Source organism: Siphateles boraxobius, unplaced genomic scaffold (assembly GCF_051911475.1).
Source record: "Siphateles boraxobius isolate OS27281-9 unplaced genomic scaffold, OSU_SipBor_1 29, whole genome shotgun sequence".
In the NCBI taxonomy this organism is placed as follows: domain Eukaryota; kingdom Metazoa; phylum Chordata; class Actinopteri; order Cypriniformes; family Leuciscidae; genus Siphateles; species Siphateles boraxobius.
Window position 1 is genome coordinate 11,392,501 of NW_027508908.1, and position 23,901 is coordinate 11,416,401.

The following is a 23,901-nucleotide window of genomic DNA, read 5'->3' on the forward strand; positions in this document are numbered from 1 at the left end:
GTCCTAACCATCTGCAGTGAGCAACAGGACGTTGTCATTTGGTTGTTTTCTATTTCTGTTGTGTCACACTCAGTAGCCCCGCCCACTGAAGTCTTATTGGTCCAGAATCCTGCTCTTCACACTGTATGAGGGCAAACAACTTGAGCCACATTGTACAGCAATTTTGACAGACAAATTGTTTGTCATTGGAACTGTATTGCATTTCATCTTCACTGTAAAAAAATATTGTTGGATTAATTTAAAGAACCTGGTTATATTAAAATTGAGTTAATTGAAATTAAAAATTTGAGTTAATGCAATAAAGTAGTAATAAACATTCAAAATTGTGTTATATAAACCACATAAATGATCGAAGTTGATTTAACAAAAAAAAAATTGTGATAAATCAGGAAAAAAATGTTTTACAGTGTTGTTAGTACTCAATATAACTGTAGTTTTTCCAGACTTTATTTAACAGCCGAGCCAATTTAGCACTTTACCTAAAAATGAACCTCATCTGTGCAATTTTGACTGGTGCACCATGTAACACATAAAGGGCACTAAGGTGAGAGGGTCATCAAGGTTATTTTTGTTCTTTTACGATGGTCACAAGAGAAAGTCAGTGATACAGGGTAAGTATTGCATACATTGACAAAAGAAGAGTGCACAGATTGGGAGATAAAGGAAAGGAGAATGCAATAGATTTGGAAAAAAGCATAAGGTGGATATAGGAGGAGAGAGAGAGAGAGAGAGAGGAAAGAAAACATTAGGGAGGGCGACCACTAGAGCGAAAGAGCGAGAGAGATTATTGGCAGAAGTGTCCAGTGCACTCAGCCCAGGCGCTGGGGGGAGGGGCTTCAGGATCAGGAGGTTGCCATAACAACCGCACCTTGGTGGTTCTCTCCCCCCATGCAAGCTCTCTCTCTCTCTCTCCAGTCACATGAAAGCATTACCGTCTGTCTGAAGAGCTCTTCTGTCTTTCCCTCCCTCCCTCTTGTATTTCTCTCCCTCCCTTTATCCGTGTGCTCTCCCACATGGTGACTGTGAAGAGAGCAGGAGAGGAAGTGTGTTTGTGTGAGCTACTGAACACTTTAATAGGCAGTGAAATGGAGAAAAACAAACATCAGCCTCCCCCTTCTACACACATACATACACAGACTTTCTCTCTCTTCCTCTATCTCTACCTCTGCTATGTGTTTTCTTAACCCTGTCATGCTAGTTAAGGCTTGGGGGAGGTTTTCTCGCTGTTCTTATCCTATTACGGTGGTTTTATGCCAAATGCTGCAAGCTAGATGGGTCTCTCTGTCTACGGCTTATGGCGTCGACTGTTACGCCATTCGTACTGTACCACTCGACCCTAGACATCGGTGTCTGCTAGAGGGGGTTGGTGTTAAACATACCTAATTATGCCTCGCTTGGCATGCAGAGTCTTTGCAGGAAGATTATCATTATTGATATCAATGATGTGCCACTCTGACGGGATTCATCACACATGGAACGATGGAGTGAGGAAATGCTTACATTTTCGAGGCAGTGAGAGGACATGTTCACACAGTATAATGTGTTTGTCAGTGCTATTTTTAGTGGTAATTATGGTTCTTTTCACACAATTTAGGATGGCACGACAAAATAACCATAAAACACATTGTCAATAAATATCTTGTATGTATAACATTGTTATTAGTATTAATAATGTTATAATTTATGTATAACATTAATTACAATATTAATAAGTATTAACATCGCTATATATTTAAATGGGTACATTTACAATTTATGACGCACCTGTAGTAAATAACGGTATATTATTTCTATATAAAGAAATTCCTATTATTTTTATTATTTCATTTTTTGGTAACACTTTACAATAACATTAGTTAACTAAGAATTAACAATGCTTCTATAGCCTTTATTAAACTTAGTTGTTAATTTCAATATTTTCTAAATCAATTGTACATTATTAAAATGTATTTGTTAACGTGAATGCACACAGTGAACTAATGTGAACTAAAAATGAGTGGGTGTACTTTTAACCAACTTTAACAAAGATGAATAAATACGTCAACAAATATATTGCTCATTGTTATTTAACACATTAACTAATGTTAACAACAGACCTTATTGTTAAGTGTTATCCATTTTTATTTATCCATGTTTATTTGCCACTTTGTTTTTTACATGTTTGTTATATGAGTCACGAGTTGGAGAAAGGCGATTGACTTTGGTTACCTGTTCACACAGGCAGTTTTGGAAATTTCAGAATCACACCTGTTTCACAAATATTGTTGTCATTCCCTAACGCTGACTATAGGAATGTAGCCAGTTTTGTGTGAGCCACGTTGTTCTCCATTTCTGCCTCAATTTCTTTTTCTTCCTTCCCATCACTCACTCTCTCCATGTGAGTGACAGTCAGCCTAATCGTCTTTATGGCATGATAAACGGCATGAATATTGACAGCCGTCGTGACAACGGTTGCCTTGACAACCCTCTTAGCTGTTGCACATGACAGAGGTGAAACAATCAAAAATGCGACCTCGAACAGACCTACAGTCAACAAGAAAGCAACATGCATATTTGAGCTTGCTACTGTATAGATTTTATGCTGCACGACTAAATTGTGTTAGCATATAGAGTCTTACAGAGGTAGACTAAAACAGAGCGTGTTTGTATGTGTGTGTGCCTTGTTTTATCATGCTTATCTTCTTATTTTGCATAAAGCTAGCCAGTAAACATCAGCCTTTCTTGTTACCCATCGTGATCTCGCTGTTCCTCTGGTCATGTAGAGAGAGGGGCAGACTGAGAGAAAGAGATAGAAGGAGGGAGGGGGGACTAGATGTATTGCCTCAGAGGAGAGCTGGAGAGAAGATCCATGAATCTTGTTGTTTCAGTGGAGTAGCGCGTGTGTGTTTGAGATTTCTAACACGCACATACACACACATTAAAGTCCACTGGGATAAGCATAGAAGGTGGGTGGGATCCTGCAGTTGTGTAGGGAGAGAATTTGTCGCTAATGTTCTTGCGGTTCGTCTACGTTCTGGGTTTACACACACATAATCGCACATATTTCACTTCTGTAATTAACACACCGTTAAATGTGTTCACTGTGAGTCATTAGCACAAACGGGAAGATGAGAAGAGATGATGGGAAATGCTTTTCACCTTCTTTTCTATCCTCACCTCTGTGGAGGCATCTATCACGCTTTTCTCGTCAATATTCGCTGTTGTTCATTCCCCTCCACGCTGCCTTGCAATATTGAGCAGGAAAGGGACCGTCTTAAAAGTGGCACAACTGGATATTAAAATTATTAATTGTGGAAAAACTTGAAGAATACTTAAATTTACATTACGACTGATTGCTGCTCTTTTCCCTTCTTATTTGTGGTTTAATGTGCAAATACATTTAAGGAAATAATGACATTTTGAAGAGTTGTCTCCAATCCCTAACCTCTGTTGGCATGTACGTGTGTGTTAGTGTCTAGCATGCTTGGGGTGAACGGCTTAGACACAGCTTATTGGCTGAGACAATTTAAGCAAAAGGGCATTGTGGGATGTAAGAGTGACCATGTGTGAACAATGAAAGTTTGTTTTGCAGCCGATTCCCCTTCCTTCTATGCTCTGTCTTTCCTCTCTCTATCTAATTCTGAAGTGATAACTGACTCTCATCATCTTTTTCACCTATCAGTGATTTGCTGTGCAGTGACCATTAGTATGTCTGTCGGTGTGTGCAGTGCCAGTAAAACGGGAATGTACAAAGCTACATATTTTCAAAATTGACAATCCAATGGGTTGAATGGTTAGTTTACTAGTCGGTCTTGAGGAAGCCTTGCATAATTATGCTGGTTTAGATTCCACCAGAACCTGATCTGAGTGTCAGATTCAAAGTGTCCTTGTGTAATAAATAAAAGCCAGAGTTTTTTTAATTATATTTTTTTCATGCTCATACCACCAAGATGCTGGAGAAGCAATTTTGAGAGTTTGTCTCTTAATGCATCCCCTTTATAACACAAATAGGAATAATAATAATAATAAAAAATAATCTGTAGCATATATATATATAATGCTACTACTTATTTTTTATTATTATTCCTTTTTATGTTATAAAGGGGATGCATTAATAAGCTACAAATTATTTGACATCACTAATTGGTTCTAACTAGTTGGCCATTCTGGCCTATCCCTACAGTAATTTGATTAGACTGAGTTTGATAAGCATGTGGCTTTTAAGACTTTATATAGTGGCAAATAAAAGGACCTTATTGTCTTCTGTTTTGAATTAGCCTGTTATTAACTTTTGAGGACTCAATGTTTAAACCCAATCACCTGTGTAGAAAACCAGCGTTGGAAGCATTGGGAGTTTGTGTTGATTAAAATACCTGCCCTTATTTGATGTAAAGTATATTCCGTTATGCAAGTGAATGTAATATCAATTTATGTCAGTAATTAAGTAACTGATTCACTTTTGATGTTTGTTTTACTGTTGTACATAAAAACACAATGTTGATCACTGGCACAAAGCTTGGTCTATTGTGAAGTGTTATACATTTAATTATTTTGCAGACACGTTTATCCAAAGAAGAAATCAAATAAACAATAGGGGAACAATATGCAAGTGCTGTGACAAGCCCCAGTTAGTCTAGTACAGTACACGTAGCAAAGTGGTGGTTTTTTTTTTTTTTTTTTTTTTTTTTTTTATATCTATGTACATTTTGACATTCTGCACTAAAAACCACTCTGATGTGTTTCTGCTTTGAAGTGTAAATAATAGTTGGAATGATTCCATGCCTAACTATTTATTCAAGAAACCACTTCACTAGGTACCATTACAAGACATTGTGAATGTATGACAACAATATTCTTAAAATTGGTTGTCCTTCGTAGGTTTTTATATACACCTGAAGAAACCTTTTAACAATTGTTCTCTCTCTCTCTCTCTCTCTCTCTCTCTCTCTTTCTCTCTCTCTCGCTCTCTCGCTCTCTCGCTCTCTTTTATTTCTCTCTCAGCTCCAGGAGACGGTGAAGAGGAAATTGGACAGTGCCCGATCTCCTTTAAATGGTGACCAAAATGGCCTCAGTGATGGGAGTTACTCTCCCACTACAAAGAGACTCCGTAAGGAAGGATGCACTGGAATGGACTCTCTCGGTAGCCTCCCACCCATTTCTCCACTTCATCCAATGGACATCAAGCCTACCTTGCCCTTGGGCAACAACAGTGCCTCCTCAAACAATGGTACCGGCAATGGAAATGCTGGTACTAACCATCTTACTGGACGACATGAGGATTTAGGCAAGAATGGTGGAATGCCTGATATTAAAATTAATGGTTCTTTGGATTTGGATGATGGCTTTGGCCTACCAAAAGAGATGAAACAGGAGCCTTTGGATGATGGCGGTGGAATAGAGTCCTCGGAAACATCGCTTTCAAATCAGAACAAGCTATTCTCTGATATCAATCTGAATGACCAGGAATGGCAGGAACTGATTGACGAGTTGGCGAATACGGTGCCTGAGGATGACATGCACGACCTCTTCAATGAAGACTTTGAGGAGAAGAAGGAGGTGAGCGACTTCACACGGGCCACAACAGAACAAACGCAGCTTGCACAAGACCCAGCACCTAACTCTGTAGCTTCGGCACCCAACAGTACACAGCAACCACAGATTGGACAGATGCCCATGGGATCACCTCAGGTGCGACCATCTTCCTCTGGTCCACCATTTGCAACTGCTGCAAATGGGACACCACCCCAGCAACCCTTGCAGCAGTCACCAGCAGTTGGAATGCCATCAGGATCGCCCGCTAACTGTGTGGCTCGTTCTCCGCAAACGCCCACCCAAGCGCAGACCCAGGCCTCGAGGCCTGGGAATGGATTTATGATGAATGCAGGTCCTGCCGTTGGCCCCGTGGGATCAACTCCAGTAACGGGAGGTGGCCCTGGATCAGGGGGAACAGGTGGACCAGCCCCGCCCACCTCTGAACTTTCACCGGCTGAGCAGCTGAAGCAAATGGCTGCCCAACAGCAGCAACGTGCTAAACTGATCCAACAGAAGCACCAACAGCAGTCCCAAGCCACAAACTGGTCACCTGCAGGGGCACCAACAAGCCCATACAGTGCACCCTTTAACCCAGACAAACCAAATAGCCCCATGATGTATCCACAGGCTTTCAATCCTAGCAACACAATGGGGCCAAAAACACCAAGCATGAACAACTACCTCCCACAGAACCACATGAACATGCTCAATCATCAGCAGCAGCAGCAGCAACCTAATAACTTGACTGCCCAAAACAACCTCAATAAGCAGCTCTCTTATAGCAACACCAAGCCGCTGACTCATTTCAGTGGAGTAGACCACATGAGTCAGCGGATGACACCACCCATGGCCAATCAAGCCAAAAACCCGATGATGCCCTACATGCAGGGCACCGCAGGGCAAGGGGGTGGGCAACCACAAGTTCCAGGTCCAATGCCCAACCAGACAGCCCATTTAAGTGAAGAACAGAAGAGGATGATGATGATGAAGCAAAAAGTGCTGTCTCAAGGCATGCCGTATGGCTCTATGCAGCAGCATGTACAGGTAAGATTCTCTTTTTTTTGTTCATGCCATGTTATGGAGAACTTAAACTAAGTGCAGCTTTTGCATTTTCATTAATATTTAAATAAATGGACATTTTTGTGCTGGGCTACAGTTGTGAGTTAAGTGTTAATCTTTATATATTCGCTCAGATGGTTGTTGTTACAGCGAGCTGTTTGCTTTAAGGCTTTGTCAACAGTGTTTAGTGTACTATCTTTGCTAGTTTGCTTGGGACAAGCACAATGGTTTTCGATTTTGTTGTGATCAGGTGGGTTTTTAGATGAGTAGCTGATATAAATTTACCTATTTCTATCTTTTTAACTATGTCAGTGGATGCATGCAAGTAATTACTTTCTAAACGCTTTTGGCAAAAAGAAATTGCATCAAGCCTTCTATTTTCTCTTTACCTTTTTTATTAAAATGTAGCCTATTTAAAGTCCATTGGTCTTTTAACAGTCTATACACTGACCGTGTGGTGCATATTGTACACAAAACTGGAAAGCACCAAGGAGATCAATCTAGTATCCTCCTGAAAACAAACGTGTACCAGGTTCACTCAATGAACGCTGTTGAGGAAGAACTAATCACTGGATTTGATTTTTGTTTAAATCAGGCAAAATCTTTGAAGATATTCAGAGCTTTGTTTGCTTTTTTTTACCAGGTACTTGGTAGCAGGTAAATTAGGTATCCATGAGCAAAACTGTTTATCCCTCTGTTGTTTCTTAGTTATGCCTGTCAAATAGTCTGTACTTATTTGTAGGGCTGTAATTTCCTAGTCGACTAGTCGATTTATTGGTCGATACGTTCTGGCTTTTTTGCTGTGTTAATTTCATCAGGTGGAAAGCACTAATTGCTAATGGGGGTATTTTCAGAGCACCCCTGTTTCACAGATAACAGTCTGTCTTCAGAACACCCCCCTTGTTTTCACTTTTTTGGATTAGCCCAACCCACTGGAGACAGATTGAAGAAAGTACTAGAGGGCCTTGGTCTGGTGGTTTGCTGAATATTTATTTAATTGTGAGCATTTAATTTGCAGTCAGTCCTCCTTTACCATGTCAAAGACATCGGCAGTGTGGCAGCATTTTACAAAAATAGATAACGGAAAAAAAGTCGAATGCAAAGTTTGCAAGCAACAGTTTTCATATCACAGCTCGACTACAAACATGGCATATCACCTAAAAACGGTAAGCTAACTTGTCTGCGTTACGTTGACCCGTCTGTTTTGAGTAGGCTATATGAACATATCAGAATATCGCACATGTTTTAGTCTAATAACTTACTCGTTTTATAACTGCAGGCCCACCAGCCCGCAACGATGGTAGCATCCCCCAAACCATGCTGGATGTTAAAGTCCCTGTAAAGTCAAAATTAAGTATGCGTTCTGAGTTTGTCACACCACAGAAAAATGTGTTATTAGCCACCCAGCCAAATTTGAATGTACAAAAAAAAGCTGGCAAGTACATAAAGTAAGCTATCAAAATCTTTGAAAAAAATGAGCAGTAGTCTCTGCTCTCAAACGCTGGGGCGTGTCTGTTGGCTGCGCTGAAACCACGGCCATTCGCGGGAAGTATTTTACACTCACCAGTTGTCGGTGCGACGGGAGGATGAAGGCCGAGGCGGGAGATAGTCGGTTCGGCCCTATTCACCAGTAACAGCGGATTATCAGTGAATCCCAGTTGTCTCAGACGAAAGTTTATAAAACTATCCCGTGTAAAATGATCACTACAGAGGTGGGTGTTTGCGGTGATCCTCAGCTCTCAATCAAGGTGTCTCTTCACAAAATGAATCCACCTCTTCTTGATGTGATAGTTTTTCGGAAATGTAAATAAGGACACCGATCTGTTTTGTACGTGACCGCATCCAGGTAGTACGCATTTCCGTGACTAACGCATAGCTAGCTAGCAAACTGTAGGCTAGTAACTAATAATACTGACAGTAACTCGCGATTGAGCGGCAAACTGATCTTATTAATGTGCTCTTTTTATATTGTTAGGGGAGGGACCAGCCTCATTGGCTCCAGTGCATCATCAAGTAGGGGCGTGTTCAGGAGCTTAGGCACTCAAGTGCGTCATCAAGACCCCGTTTTAGCCCCGCCCAAAAAATCCGGAACACAGCAATGGTGAAGAACTGTTTAATGGTCTAACTCCACAATTCAGTACTTCACAGTTCGCAGTCTTTGTAATATGTTTTAGAAATACATTTCTAACATTTATAATGTTTAGAATTTTTTTTTAGAATTGCCTTTACAGGGACTATAAGCCTCCTCTATCACACGAACGCAAAAATAATATCACGGAAGGAATTGTCGACTTGTTTTTTTTATTAAAGTGGACGTGCCTTGTGCATTTAAGTTAATAGTCTATTCGTTTCTCAGCCGCGAAGCTGAGTTTCAGCCTCACTGTGCGAGGACATGCACAGAACGGCTGAAATGATAGTGTCTGTCAGTTATTATAACGACAAAAACAATTGTCTAAATTGTTGCATATTCCTCAACAGTTCTTGTGCTGATATCCCTAGTTGACATACTATTTTCGGAAATGATAGGCTATGATATTGCGCAGGTGCACGTGATGCAATGCTGTCAGAGCCGACAGAGTGTCATTTCAGTGCAAAATAATTAAAGTTAGGTAAAAAACTATGTAATATACTGCAAATAGCCTCCTAGATTTTTACGTTTATTTATAATTCATTTAGGCGGACAAGGCTACCAAGTACTGCGTAGCTAATTAATCTAACGTTTTTTTAATCGATGCCTGAAATTTTTAAATTTCAGGACTTCAGTCGATCAAGATTTTCTTTGGATGATTACAGCACTACTTATTTGAGTAGTCACATGTACAACCAGTTTTTTTAATGTGTTTTCTGTACAGTTGCTCACAGATACTGCTGCACCATTATTTAAATGATTTTTCACCCGCTATTAATGTGGTATAATCAGATTACTTCAGATCAACCCTCCCCAAAATTATACACAAACATCAGTCCTGTGATTGGTTGGTTTTACATGTTAATCAGACACCTCTTCCTGTCTAAGTGGATGTTATAGAATATAAAATGAAAAATGGATCACAATTTTGCTGTTTAGTCAAAGTTCTGGCTATACAAAACTAAAAGCAAACACCAGCAGCCATATCAACCTGTAGCCCAAGACTGGTCGCCCACTGTAGCTGAGCAGGGCTGAGCCTGGTCAGTACCTGGATGGGAGACCTCTTGGGAAAACTAGGTTGCTGCTGGAAGAGGGGCTCACCCTGTGGTCTGTGTGGGTCCTAACGACCCAGTATAGTGATGGGGACACTAAACTGGCAAAAAGCACCATCCTTCGATTGAGACGTTAAACCGAGGTCCTGACTCTCATGGTCATTAAAAATCCCAGGATGTCCTTCGATAAATAGTAGGGGTTTAACCCTGGCATCCTGGCCAAATTTGGCCACTGGCCTCTCATGGCCTCCTAATATGACGCTTTTCCACTACACGGTACCAGCTCAACTCGACTTGACTCGCCTTTGTTTGGTTTTCCACTGTGTAAAAGTTGTACCTGTACCTGTACCTGCTTTCGGGTACTTTTCTTCTTCACCTCCGGCGAGGTTTTAAGCGGGTTGAGGCGATACTAAAATGTGACGTGAAAACACTGCAGACTGCTGATAGGTCAGAGAGAATTGTCACTATTCACCGCGTCATCACTGCACGCGCCAGATGGAGCTATTTTTTTCAGCAGTGTTTCGTTTTGCTGCCCTCAGCCTCTCCTGAAACAACGTTTGTCTTCTTGCTATTGTGGAGGTACTATCTGTAATGGAAAACGGAGCGAAAAGTGAGCCGAGTCGAGTCGATGCTGGTAATGGAAAAGCGCCATTAATCCCCATATATATATATATATATATATATACATATATGGCTCCATCTCCTCTCCGCCAATAAGCTGGTGTGTGGTGGGCATTCTGGCGCAATATGTCTGCCGTCGCATCATCCAGGTAGATGCTTCACATTGGTCGTGGTTGAGGAGATTCCCCCTTCCATATGTAAAGCGCTTTGAATATAGAGAAAAGCGCTACAGAAATGTAACAAATTATTATTATTATTTAAGTATTGAGACAACACTTCAGCATTGGGGAGTTTGCTTAGAGACCTGTTATAAGTCGAACCGATTGGTCCTTGCCCATAACTCTGTATTTTTTTATGTCTGTGTTGTGCAGTGGGACAGTAATGGTTCCTGTTGCCCTGAGCAACAGCTAGCTCTTGGAATAGGAAATCGACACTCTGTAATATATTTATGCCTATGCGCCAACCTCTGATGTCCCCATGGTCACTAAAATACCTTTCCCTCTTCCTATCCATGGATAAAAGGATGCCTTCTCTCTCTTTTCAGTTTCAGGAATTGATAGTATCAGTATTAGTATTAGATGGTGATAGTGATAGTATTTTCAAATCATTATTGCCATGTTCAATCAAATGTCACTGCCATATGCTCATTGGTTGTAACCATTAGCCTTCAGTCAACAACTAATGAGAAATGTGGGATTTGTTTGTATAACACAATTTATTCGTTAGACAACTGTTTACTTAAAAAAATGTCAGCCAAGAGTGCTAGAATGCCTTTTGTTATGAAAGGGTAATTGTGCTGGTGGTGGTCTCAGTTATTGGAAAGGTCTCGAGTCTGTTAGCTTCTGAACTGTAAATTATTCTCATTAATGGTGACATCCTCAGCCCCTCCCAGGCACCCTCTCTCTCCTCCTTTCATTTTATCCATCTGTTCATTGGGTTCTGTTGCTCTTGCTCTGAGATTAGATATTCCTCCACCCCTTTTCGTATTTTTTTCCTCTTCTCCTGCATCTCCCATGCCCCCACCCCCTCTCTTCCTTCATTCTCTCTCCTCAGAAGCAATAAAGGGGTAGATTTATGATGGTTGGTTCTTTTGCAGCCTGAGGAAAATGCAGCAGAAGAGCGAAATGAGGTTGAGAGAAATAAAAAGAGAGAGAATGAGAGAAAAAGCAGAATGAAGGTAGACCATAAGTAGAAGATGGTATGAATTATGGAAAAGGTGTAAAAAGAAATCAAAGGCTAAATGAGAGGAAGGTGTTATGAAAGAGGATGTATGTAGAGTATGAAAAAGAGAAATAAACACTGCAGTCTTGCTTTTTCTCAGTTGAATTGGCATGGTCACACAAAAATGTCTTGTGTTCTTTGTCCTGTAGTACATTTGCTCTACTTGACTGAACGAAAATGCTTTGAATTTCATTGCTTTGAATGTGGTAGATATAATTGGCAAACATTTGCTAATTCCACGCACTGTTTTCTCAGACCAGCCAGACTGGTGTCTTCATCGCTAATGCTAATTTTTGTTTTGCCTGAGGTCTGCATATCACAACTACTCCTTTGCTTCCTTTTAGTGCAGCATCATTTTCCCGTTCTTACAGTTATTAGTAGTAAATGTTGTTACGCACAAATTAGAATTATAATGGACCTGCAGTGAAGTAGCTAGCAAAATATTTATGATTTGTGTTTGCAAACCAAAAGGTTTTAGCTTAGCTCAGGCGCTACATTCAGACAATTGGCCATGGGCTGCTTACTTTCAGAATACACTATTACTGTTATTTGTCTTGATACTCTGCTTGCGCAGACTCTCATTTGGAGTTAGCAAGTTTTTGATTGGATAATGTATTTTGAATTTAGCATCTTATTGGATCTTTCATCTAAACAATCGACAGGCCATCAGGTTATTGATTAAAGAGTGGTAGAGGCTGTTGGTGGACAGTGAAGGGATGGGGGTGGAATCACAATTAGCAATATTTATGGTTGCTTATGAAGGTATAGACACTCAGTAAAAGCTTTCTCACAATGGCTTCCTTGAACACACATTCATAGAGTTCAGAGTGCATCTAGTCGTTGGTTTTCTTTTTCTCCTTTTCTTTCATACACAGGTGGCAAAATGGGCGAGTTTGCATAATCTTATTATTGTGTGATTATGAAACTTTAGCATGGTCCTTAAAAGCTTGTTAGTCAGGCTTTGATTGTCACTCCATGCCATTTTGCATATTGCTGTGACTAATTTATTTGTGGGGGATCAAAGGTAGAGAGGGGGAAACTGTATGGTACTCTGTGTTTGTGTAAATGTGTGCTAGGGCTAGTGCCATCGTAAAGCTTACTTGTGAACTAATAGATGTTTAGGGCTTTGGAAATTAACAGTGGGGTGTTGCTTAATGGGCACTGGGCAGTCAGACTTCAGGTAACAACATTGATGATTTTTATGAATGGTACTTGGCAGAAAAATACTTGCTGCCACAATAAAAGTGTGTTGTTGTGAGAGATTGCTAGGGTTGATGGTTGCTAGGGTGTCATGGATGGTTGCAAGGGTGTTTTCTATGTGATTTAGGTGTTCTAAGTGTTTTAATTAGAGCCCGACCGATATATCGGTCTGCTGATATTATCGGCCGATATGAGCCTGTCACAGATATATCGGTATCGGCGTATATGACGCAGATATGCCGCCGATATGAACTTTTTTTTTTTACAGAACATATAACGTGGATAAAGTGCTTGTAAATTGTGTAACTACGTAGTTTGTCCAGCAGAGCGCACTCCATTGTTTGCTAATGGCGACCCAGGTGACTGGTGACACCACCCAACCCTTTCACTTCAGTAATGAGATCTCTTCATACACGGTGTAAGATGCGCGCACACATTAGCTTTCAATCCACTGACAAGTTATGAAACATGGCTAGCTAGCTAATGTAGCAAACAAGTATGATAAGCTCGTTGTGAGAGTAAAAGATGGGGAAATTGTTTATTTTCTTTATAGTGTCTCACCTGGTGACAACGTAGCGTTAAATCACCATTCAACAGACTCAAGCCACCACCGCACTGCTGGCTAGCAACTTACCTTTAAGACACTGCTTGCTGCTGCCTGAACAAAACACCGGAATGCGAGTGGCGCGATGCGACAAATGACAGTTGAACCCTTTATAATCAGTGATATTGTTCTCACTGGATGCAGTGCGACGCGAGCGACAAATCTCTGACAGTAAACTGATGCCTCATTCTGCTTTGTAACAGGCGTCTTGCTGCATCCAGGTTAAACAGCTGTTGCGACGTGAGCAACAACGCCCGCGTCCGGTGTAGAGACAGTGTTAAAGCCCATTAAGTCTATAACACTACGTTTAGGCCCCTATAAAATCGCGGAATTGGCAAATTAACGCAGAATCTGGTGTTAATGCGGAATTTCGCGGAATTTTACATAATTGGGATGAAATTATGTTTTTGTGAGGGAGAAGAACGTATGTCTGGGGAAAATGCAGACCGGAGGAAGCAAATCTGGGCGACACAACCCCTCCCGTCATTTCAGCGTCAAAGCAATGAAAGCATGGCGAAGCGGCTCTCCACGGCTCTGCTTTTGTCGGCGAAAAAGTTAAGAAACTTGACGCTAAGCCCTCAGTACCGAGCCGAGCAGTTCCCACGTGACTTTTATGGAGTGTTTCCCACACAGAATCAACACCGGCCGCCACATATTGCGTTTTTGTTTAACGCTATTTAAAACACGCAGCGTATTCTTTCAGTTGCATTTCCTTTCCCTGCTCTCCCTCCGTCTCTGTCACTCACGCGTCTCTCTCAAATACACACATAGTGTCGGTCCATATCCGGCCCACAACTGGTACGTGTTGAATCCCCATGTACCAGATGTGGGCCGGATCTGGGCCGACACTATGTTGCTGTTTGGGGTGTGTCTGAGAGCGCACTCGATAGTGCGCGAGAGAGACCGAGTGTGTCCGAGAGCGCACTCAACAGTGCGTGAGAGAGACCGAGTGTGTCCGAGAGCGCGCTAATGTGAACACAGTCCATCGGGGGGAGGGGGGAGCAATCGAACTCTGGTTCGGAACAGGCAATCGAACCAAGTGTGAAAGCGTCCTAACAGTGCGCGAGAGAGAGACTGAGTGTGACTTTATTTAAACTTATATAAACTAATGTAATTTATTTGACTGGACAATTTAAAGCTCATAACCATTAATATTTAGTTGTTACCTGAAGTACTTCGAGTGTAGTGTTTGTATCATGCAGTATTTTTCCTGAAAAGTAAATGTGATGTTTGTTACCTTATCATTAACATTAAAAGCACCCTCTTTTTACGACTAAAATAACAGTAAAGGGTAAAAAAAAAAAAGGAATTCCCCAAAATTAAATTGGAAAAAATCGGAATTTGCAAAAATTAAAAAGGAAAAAACGGAATTTGAGAAAAAATAAAACGGATTTTGGAAAAAAAATGCAACAGATTTTATAGGGCCCTATACGTTACAACATCGAGCAATATTCCAATAATTTATATAATTGTAAAACTTTATATAGGGCCATTTTGCATAATGATTACTTTCACGATTAGTACATTTTACTGACTACTTATTTAAAATATTATTTAAGTAAAAGTACTGTACTTATGTAATTAAACATGTTTTCATTATGGTATTATTACTTTTACTTTAGTTTAAAAATCTGAGTACTTCCTCCTTCACTGGTAATAGAAGATAACAAGTGCCAGTGACACTTTTGATATATTTATTGATACAAGTTATTGTTTTATATAGGCTAACATGACTAAATAAAAAGACAAAGTCATTAGTGAAGATTAAGTGACAGTATTTAGAATATAATTTAGAATAGAACGTGCAATGCAAACTAGTTTGGTTACAGCTCAAATGTATCTTCTCATTCACCCTGCCTCCATTACACATCTTTGTCACACAAGTGTTTGATCACAACATTTGAGTGATCATTGCAAAAAAAGTTTGTACACACGAATGGGAAAGTGTGTCCAAACTTTTGACTGGTTCTGAATCTGTACTATAATATACACATAAATAATATTGCTACTGTATTATAACATACACATAAATAATATCAGCCGATATATCGTTATCAGGCTTTTTTTACTCCCTAATATCGGTGTCGGCATTGGCCCCCCAAACATCCATATCGGTCGGCCTCTAGTTTTAATCTATGCATTTTAGGTTGTTGGGAGGGCTTTGCTAGGTGGTTATGTTTTCTTCTATGTGGTTCCATAGGGTGTTGTCAGTGGTTGCTGGGGCTTTGCTGTGTGGTTGCTTGGATGTCAAGAGTAGTTGCTAGATGCTAGTTTACTTGGTGGTTTCTTAAGTTTTTTGTTGGGTGGTTGGCAGGGTGTTTCTATGCAATTTATATAATGTTCTAACTGTTCTAAGCACATTGCTAGTGTGATGTGGAAGATTGCTTTGGCTAAGGCTTAGGCCGGCTACACACTGGCTGTGTGGCATGAGCGTGGCGTTTCTGTTGTGTGTCAGCTGCGTGGTGTTTTCTGTCTTTGCACACCAGAAACGTGTCTGATGCAGCGCTGCTGCTGCTAGGTGATGTACAAGGTCACCCTTTTTCGACATATGGGGAGAGAGATGTGGAAGGCCTATACTTCATGTTTAACATAAATATATAGCCTACTGATACAGCAAAGACAATCGGCAGTATTGACGGCAAAATAGGTTAAAGAATATTTCGTTCTCTATTGACAGGTGCAATATTTGAAAATCGATAATTATTTATTATTTTTTTTAAATGCATTTATATCTGCATTTATGTCAAAACCTAGAGACTTTCAAACATCGTAATTTATTAATATGTATTCGTGCCAAAATGACATATAAACATCTTTTCCTATTCTATTTTGCCTGGAAATGCTTCCAACACGCTTGCGTGTCGCGTGAAAAATAGGCATCGGTTCTGTTCTACCATGCACGCGTTTTCGAGCTGTGCCCGAGATATGCGTGTCACACAGGCAGTGTGCAAGCTCTAACCTGTTAACATAGGAGCCGAAATAAAAACGGACACGCCACGCAGCTGAGATGCTCACGCCACGCAGCCAGTGTGTAGCCGGCCTTAGCAACCACTTAGCAAGTGTGTTACTATGTGGTTTCTATGGTGTTTCAAGCTGTTCTAGCATATTGCTCAAAAGCATATTTCTTCACAAAGAGAGTAAATACTTATTGGTCGTCGTGTAAGTAGGCGAATTGGGACGCAGCAGAAGTCTTTATGATTGAGTCACTGAATCATTCATTCAAACAAATAAAAAATAATTCAGATTAAATTAAATATTTTTTGAACAGACTGCAGCAATTAACCTCTAGAAAATTGTTATTTTGTTTAGTATATTTATAAGCGTGGGGGAATCATTTTCTCTAATTTAAACCAAAAATATTGTGATTCTCCAGAAATTTTACATTTATCCAGAATCGTGCAGCTCTATTACAGTAGGGTTGGGTATTGTTTGAATTTTAGCGATTTCAATTCTGATTCTGCTTATCGATTCCAATTCTTATCGATTTGCCAGTTTTGATTCCAATATGGTAAAAAAGTCAAACATTTAGATATCAAAAATATTTATTCTGTCTTTTTGCAAAACATTGTTACATTCTTAATACCATGAACAAAAATCAACAGCCTAAAGATCAGCTAAATAATAAACTAGGTTTACTAATATACATTTCAAACATTATTAAAGACAAGTATACAGTCAGTAATACAATAAGTACAAATAAACAATTAAGCAAATAAAAATACAAAACAACTAAAAGTTCCGAAATTGAAATCAAATGTAAAACAACAATCTACCAAAACAAAAAAGTACCTATTTCGGTACCAAACAGTACTGAAATTTAAAAAATATGACACTTTGAGCGCCGTTGAGCGAAATTGTTAACACCTCTGATTGGCCACTGTGTTCACGCGCTCAGTTCTTTGATTAGCAGTAATGACCGAGGCAGCAGCAGGTTTATTAGACTGTGGTCTCTTTAACCTGAATGCAAAAATCCAGTATACTGTTACACATTGATTTTCTTTATCAACTATTTACGTTCACTTAATACATGACCAACTGTGTTTTGTGTGTATTTGTCCGTTGAACGCAAGACTTGAAAGAAAACTCAATTCAGTATTCATGCTCTATGAGAGTTGGTTTTCAGTGTGTGCTCTGGATGTGCCCAGCACAGAAAACGGTGCACGAGTGCCGAATTGAGTTCTTTTTAGCATCTTGCGCTCGAATGATTTAAAACCATGTTAAAATGCTCAAACATTAATCGATACGGCACACGGAATAACATTTTTAATTTTATGACGGGTATCCAATTCCTGACCTTGATTCCAGAATGAATCGATTTTTGCTTCTCAACCCTACCTGAGTCCCTCCTTCAATTCATATATAGGGGACTACCCCCCCCCCCCCCCTTTTTTTTTGTTTGTTTATCGTACACCAGGAGAAAATTATACCTCTGAACACTTTGAAAGTAATAGCACACCTCTTCTCAGGTAGCATCGCTTTTTTGAGCTATCATTTGTGGTCTTAAGCACACGCATCTTGAATTATTGTGCCAAACACTTGAACCTTGGGGTAGTAGTTTCTTTAAATCCTGAAACCTATGGAAAAGTATGGGTAATAGTGATGTTTGCCTTAACCACTAGGAAAGGAACTGTGTCGTTCTTTTTTACATAGTGACGGAGAACAGTGGTATATGACATCTCTAGCTTATCTTTTGAGTTAAAAGTTCATTCATATGACCAGTGTATGCTAACACATGCACCTTGAGTTCCCCTTGTATTACTTTCGTCTTTCATGTGCCATGGAAGCGAAGTGTCTTGTGGCATAAATCTCAAACAGTGAACATTCAGAGAAATAAAAAGACCACCCCACTGCTCTTGTCCTGTCCCCTTCCCCCACCTCTCTTTATTCACAGGAAGGAGAGGTATTGCTTTTCTTCAACCCCCCTCCCCATCAGACACTCTCTCTCACACACACACACACACACACACACACACACACACACACACACACACGCACACATCAGGGATTGAGCCGAGTTGCTCTCAGATCTTGCAGGAGTGAGGACGGGAGGAAACAGCGGAGAGGATCGGTGGGGGCTGATGCACACCACACTCGTTGTATCCTTGACAACACAGACACCAGACAAAACCACCACCGACCGTCGCTGTACCACCTAAACAAAGGCATTTGTTGTGTGTGCACTTGTGTGTGTCAACAAGGAAAGAGGGCAGATACTGCGACGAAGCATTGTTTTAGCAACTAGTTGTATAGAGAGCTTATAAACACACAAACAAAATCCCAGTTGTAGCAATATTTTCTCCACTTGACACCCCGTAATGATGTATGTTTGTCTATTGCGTATTCACTGGGGGCCTCTAGTCAACATCTCTGCACTGAACTATATTGACACAGCCTTCAATGAGCCAAAGAAAGTGTGTCAGTATAGACACTATAGCGGCTGTTTTTGGGTTAAAGCTTATGGCTGAGTAGTAGAATAAGCCGAGTGTCACTAATACTGAAATTGGTAGAGTTAGGCTGAGAGATATATTCAAGCTTATGTTGTTAACAGGTCTGTGTGTGTGTGTGTCTGTGTGTCTGTGTGTGTGTGTGTGTGTGTGTGTGTGTGTGTGTGTGTGTGTGTGTGTGTGTGTGTGCGCGTGCGTGCGTGCTTGCGTGCGTGCGTGCGTGCGTGCGCGCATCTGGGTTACACATTGATTGACAGTGCTGGAAAAACAAACCAGTAATGTTCATAGCTGTAAAGTTCTGAATGGCTTGTGTGGCACATGTAAAGTATTTATTGCATATTTGTATTCACACAAGACATAATGACAAACTGTGGTTTGTTTTGCAATACTAAGGGAACGTTTACACGACAACGATATGCTTAAAACGGAGAAGTTTTTCTTTTGAGGTTTACGGGTACGGACGACACCATTGTCAAAATGATCCCCATTCACACGGATCCGCTGAAATCGATGTAGTCTGCCTCCAGGCCATTAGATGGCAATGTGCATGATGTCATCGTCTTCAGAGATTCAAGTTTTTATTGTTTACACTGAGACCATTTTCAAAAACTTGCACTTTGAAACCCGTTTTCAAAACTTTGCGTTTTCAGTCACCCAAAATGCCATTGTTGTGTAAAAGAACGGCCAAAACGAATAAAAAGTTTAAGGTTTTTAGTTGAAAACTGTGTTGTGTAAACAGCCCCTCAGTCAGTGAGGTCAACCAGTTTTATTTTATTATTAATTAAAAATAATTTGCATTTTTATAATTGTTTATATTTAGGGATGATTAAATATGTGCCACTAAAAAGATCCAAACTCAAATATATAAATATAATAATAAAATGTACACATGCAGACCTACATCATTGGATGTCTCACACCAAGATTGGCACGTGTTTAAGATGTTGCTACTCATTTTCTTATGGGTTCTTATGGGTGCTCTGATTTGAAGCCTTGAAGTTTGAACTTCAGTTTTTATAGTGATTTAGAGGAAAGAACGAGTGAAATTTGGCATCTAGACATCATGCCCTGAAGTATCATGTGATATGATTCACACTGCAACTACAGTAAAGAGACCACATTAGTTCACTTAACTGTCCTACAGAGTGCTGCAATTTATATGTGGGTAAATCTCACAAAAGCTGTCAAGAAATGAATGGATAATATCCCCCCTCAAAATAAAAAAAATCTATTTTATAGTTGAATGATGTTTTATAATTGTATTTGTTAAAACACCACCTTAATAAAGTCACAATACAAAAATTTTATTGGTCCTAAAATCATCAAAATTTTTTTCTTTCTAAAACAAGGCCCAGTAATTAATAATTCACTCATGGCACCTGCTGTGAATGAGTCTTAAGCTGCAGGTATATGCTGTTATATTGCACTGCAATACCTGCGTGCTGTGTGTGTGTGTGTGTGTGTGTGTGTGTGTGTGTGTGTGTGTGTGTGTGTGTGTGTGTGTGTGTGTGTGTGTGTGTGTGTGTGTGTGTGTGTGTGTGTGTGTGTGTGTGTGTGTGTGTGTGTGTGTGTGCGCGCGCGCGCGCGCCTCTGCTGCACTACTCTTTGTCCATGCGCTAACACTGACAGATGGAGAGACCACATGGATCATGGCAGCAGAGAGAGAGAGTGAGGGAGGAGAGGAGACGGAAAGAGGATGGTGGTGGTGGGGGGGTTAGTGCACAGGCCAGGAGGCTGTGTGTGTGTGTGCGTGTGTGTGCCGGGGCATATGCTGCCCAGGAAAAAAGCAGCATGCAGTGGGTGTCTGCCTGCCCGTGTGTATTAGCGTTTGAATTTCCAAATCCTGCTAAGATACTGCTTCCTCATATATGGAAGATGTACGCTTACCTTGTATACCTGTGTTTGAGTGTTGAAACTATAATAATGTAGGGTAAAAAACAGCCTGGAATCCCTGATATTAATAAGATTCACGTACGTGTGAGTGCACGTATCCGTGTGTGCTTGGATGACAGAGCTCTGTTTAGTATGCAGGGACCAGGATGCTGTTGCTGCCAGTGTGCTATGAAGCCAACACTGGCCTGTAGCACAGAATAAGAATGATGCCTCTCTCTCTCTCTTCCTCTTTCCCCTCCTCTCACTTCCTCCAGTGAGGATACCTCACCAATAAGAGAGGGAGAGAGAAACTTTGGCCGTCGCAGCCACTGTGTTGCCATAGATACCATGGCTCATAGCGCTTTACTTCCGAAATCAATGGCAGACTCGAGATGGGAAAGGTGGGAGTTTTGTGTGTGCATGAGCTTGCACATGCGTGTTTGTGTCTGTGAGTATGGAAATGTTTGACACCTGTCAATATGTGAGGGTTGTTATTTAGTCTATAGTGTGTTTACTACTGCTGTGAGATTGCAGTGTGTAGTATTTTTTAAAGAACCCCTCCTCAAAACATGTAGACACACTCAAACACACACTCTAAGGTCGCCTCAATGTTTTGGCTTTGTTATAACACCAGCTCTGATACTTCTGTATTGATTCTATTACTAAATAGTATCTTGCTTGAAAATAAAAGACAGTAGTTGTAATAATCGAAATGAACATCAAATCGGTCCTGTAACAGACGCATCTTTAAATAAAACAGGGTCATGGAATCTATTAATGCCGTATAAAATTGCATGAACAATTACGGTAGATGAATTATTGTTATCTCAGCATGTTTTCAGTTGCGTTTCAAAATAAATTCCACTGAAATATTTCAGAAGCATATTGTGTCATAATTGAGCAAGAAAAATAACAACTATTAATTTACTTTGCTCAACTTGACACAAATATGAATACTTTCTTAAAAGTACATATTTTTATCTTCCTTGCATACTTGGCATCTTTTATGTTGTTTTATAACTATCAGTGACTGTTGTAATACAGAACACAAAATGGTACAAAAACACTTAGGTCACTGGGAACGTACCCTTTAAAAAGGTTCTAATATTATGCCATTTATGTACTAATATGTACACTTTTTGTAACAATATGTACCTTTGAGGTACTAATATGCACTCTTTAGCTAAAAAGGTGTACCTTATGAAACGGTACCGCCACAGTGACAGCTTTTGTACCTTTTTTCTGGGAGCGAATTTCAGATGTGTTTCTGTTGTGATGTTAGGTTTTGAATTGGTTGTACTGTTCAGAGGTAAAAGAAAGAGATTTTTTTTTCAATGCATCACGTTATTACACCTGCCTGAACTGCCAAACTGTGCTGAATAGCAGAACAGTTTTTGGTATGCTTATGCTATACCTCTTTTGTACCTTTTTTTTCTACCAGTACTGTGCTATCCCTAAACACAAACATTTGTTCCATAGAGTGCTGCAGAGACAACATATTTTTGTTGCCCAAACCCGAAAGTCTCAGCCTCAGACGTCATGCCTACCTTAGCAACGGCTACTCCTCTTTTTGCTCAACATCGTATGCATATTGCACACAAAATTTAAAACACTTCAAGAGTTTCAAAGTTGTCATCTGATTGGTTGAATTTTACAGGATTTGTAGAATACAGTGGGGCCAAACCCCCTTATGGAAAAAGCAAGCCGTTACAATTGTGACAATGAAAGCTTATCAGGATCAACTAAATGCTGCATTTTTACACAAGTTTTATTTTTGAAGAGTTTTACACTCTGGTCGTTATTGTAGTGACATCGACGTAGTATGTACATGCCCTAAAAAAAAACGTGATTGGGTGTCAGTCAGACGGCCTCTGTGTGGTCCTTGGCCAATGGAAGCCACTATGGAGTCTGAAGGTCTGGCTACGCCTCACCCGCCTCACCAATAGGATTTTTTATTGGCTTTTGGATTATTGCTGATTTTGTTTAAATTAATCTTCACAAATTAAGAAAACTTTAATGAATTTTGAAGCTTAAAAAAAATTGCCAGAAGTAAAAAGCTGAAGTTACGTTATAAACTACACCACGCTAGCATGACTTCAGCATCACATTCACTAAGCTTCTAATGGCTCTTTCAATCTATATTTAAAATCTATAATTTGGAAAGTTTGAGTTAGAACAAGTATAAGCACAACAAGGCTATGAAAGTGAACTAGTGATTAGAAAAGTTGATGATTAGTCTCATTTAGCCACATGTTGGCAACCACCTTTCTCAAGACAAGCAAAATCTTTTGAGTGGATCATCACTGATGTATTTTATGTCAGAAAGAAAATAAAAAAACTTACTTTGGTCGTTTTATACTGAGCTAATGATTTTTTCGATCACCTAAACCGAACACTCATAGAAACATTTCTACTTTTTGGCATGTCCTTCACTCATACGTTTCCTTAATTTTTTTTATTAACTTTTTGCCTTCAGGACTGGTCTCCATAATGTTGGCTAAAACGCACACACTCTCACAAGCAAGCTATACCAAAGAACAAGAGCTTAGCGACTATCCTCATTCCTCAGGCTTTATCTTTTGCTTTCCCAGCACACATGAAGGAGAGAAACAGGAAGATAAAGAGTGAGGAACACCTGGGTCGCACACCCCCACGTACACACAAAAAGAAAGACAGCTGCCTCTTTCCATATGGCAAAGTCATGGATATGACACCCGAATTGCGCAGGCACACACACACACAGTATCAACACAAGCTGCTTTGCTCTCTTCAGAAAGACCTTCACTATTTCACGCCTTAAACTGAAGTGAACTGCACTACAGCAGACTTGCACTCAGTTCAGCGGAGACACATTGAGTTCATTTTAATAGTAGAGCTTTGAAGGAGAACTTTTGTCATCGTTGTGTCAGCTTCCTCTGCTTCCATGTAGATATGTATTGTGGCATTATACATATGCCAATCGAACAGTCGTGTCATTATTTTATATTTAGTGTAATAGCGGCACCTCATCCTGCCGACGCAGGCTGTCTTATCTTTTCCAAGGAGCCTCCAAACTGTCATATCCCGAAAGAAAGACGGAGGGAGGGTGGGTGAATTGTTTTTAAAAAAGAAGGCAGCTCTCAAAACGCTCACTGACAACTTGAGAGAGTGAGAAGGAAGGAGAGAGAGCGAGTTAAGGAGCTTTGAAAA

At 40.2% G+C, this 23,901-nt stretch overlaps 1 protein-coding gene across 1 annotated transcript in view; it reads left to right on the forward strand.

The window, feature by feature from the left end:
• The window catches only part of maml3 (mastermind-like transcriptional coactivator 3), a 125,362-nt gene that overhangs the window by 60,998 nt on the left and 40,463 nt on the right, over positions 1–23,901 (forward strand). The window contains exon 2 of the mRNA XM_077246587.1: positions 4,981–6,555. Within this exon, the coding sequence (XP_077102702.1) occupies positions 4,981–6,555 (1,575 nt within the window). The remainder of the gene's footprint in view (positions 1–4,980; positions 6,556–23,901) is intronic.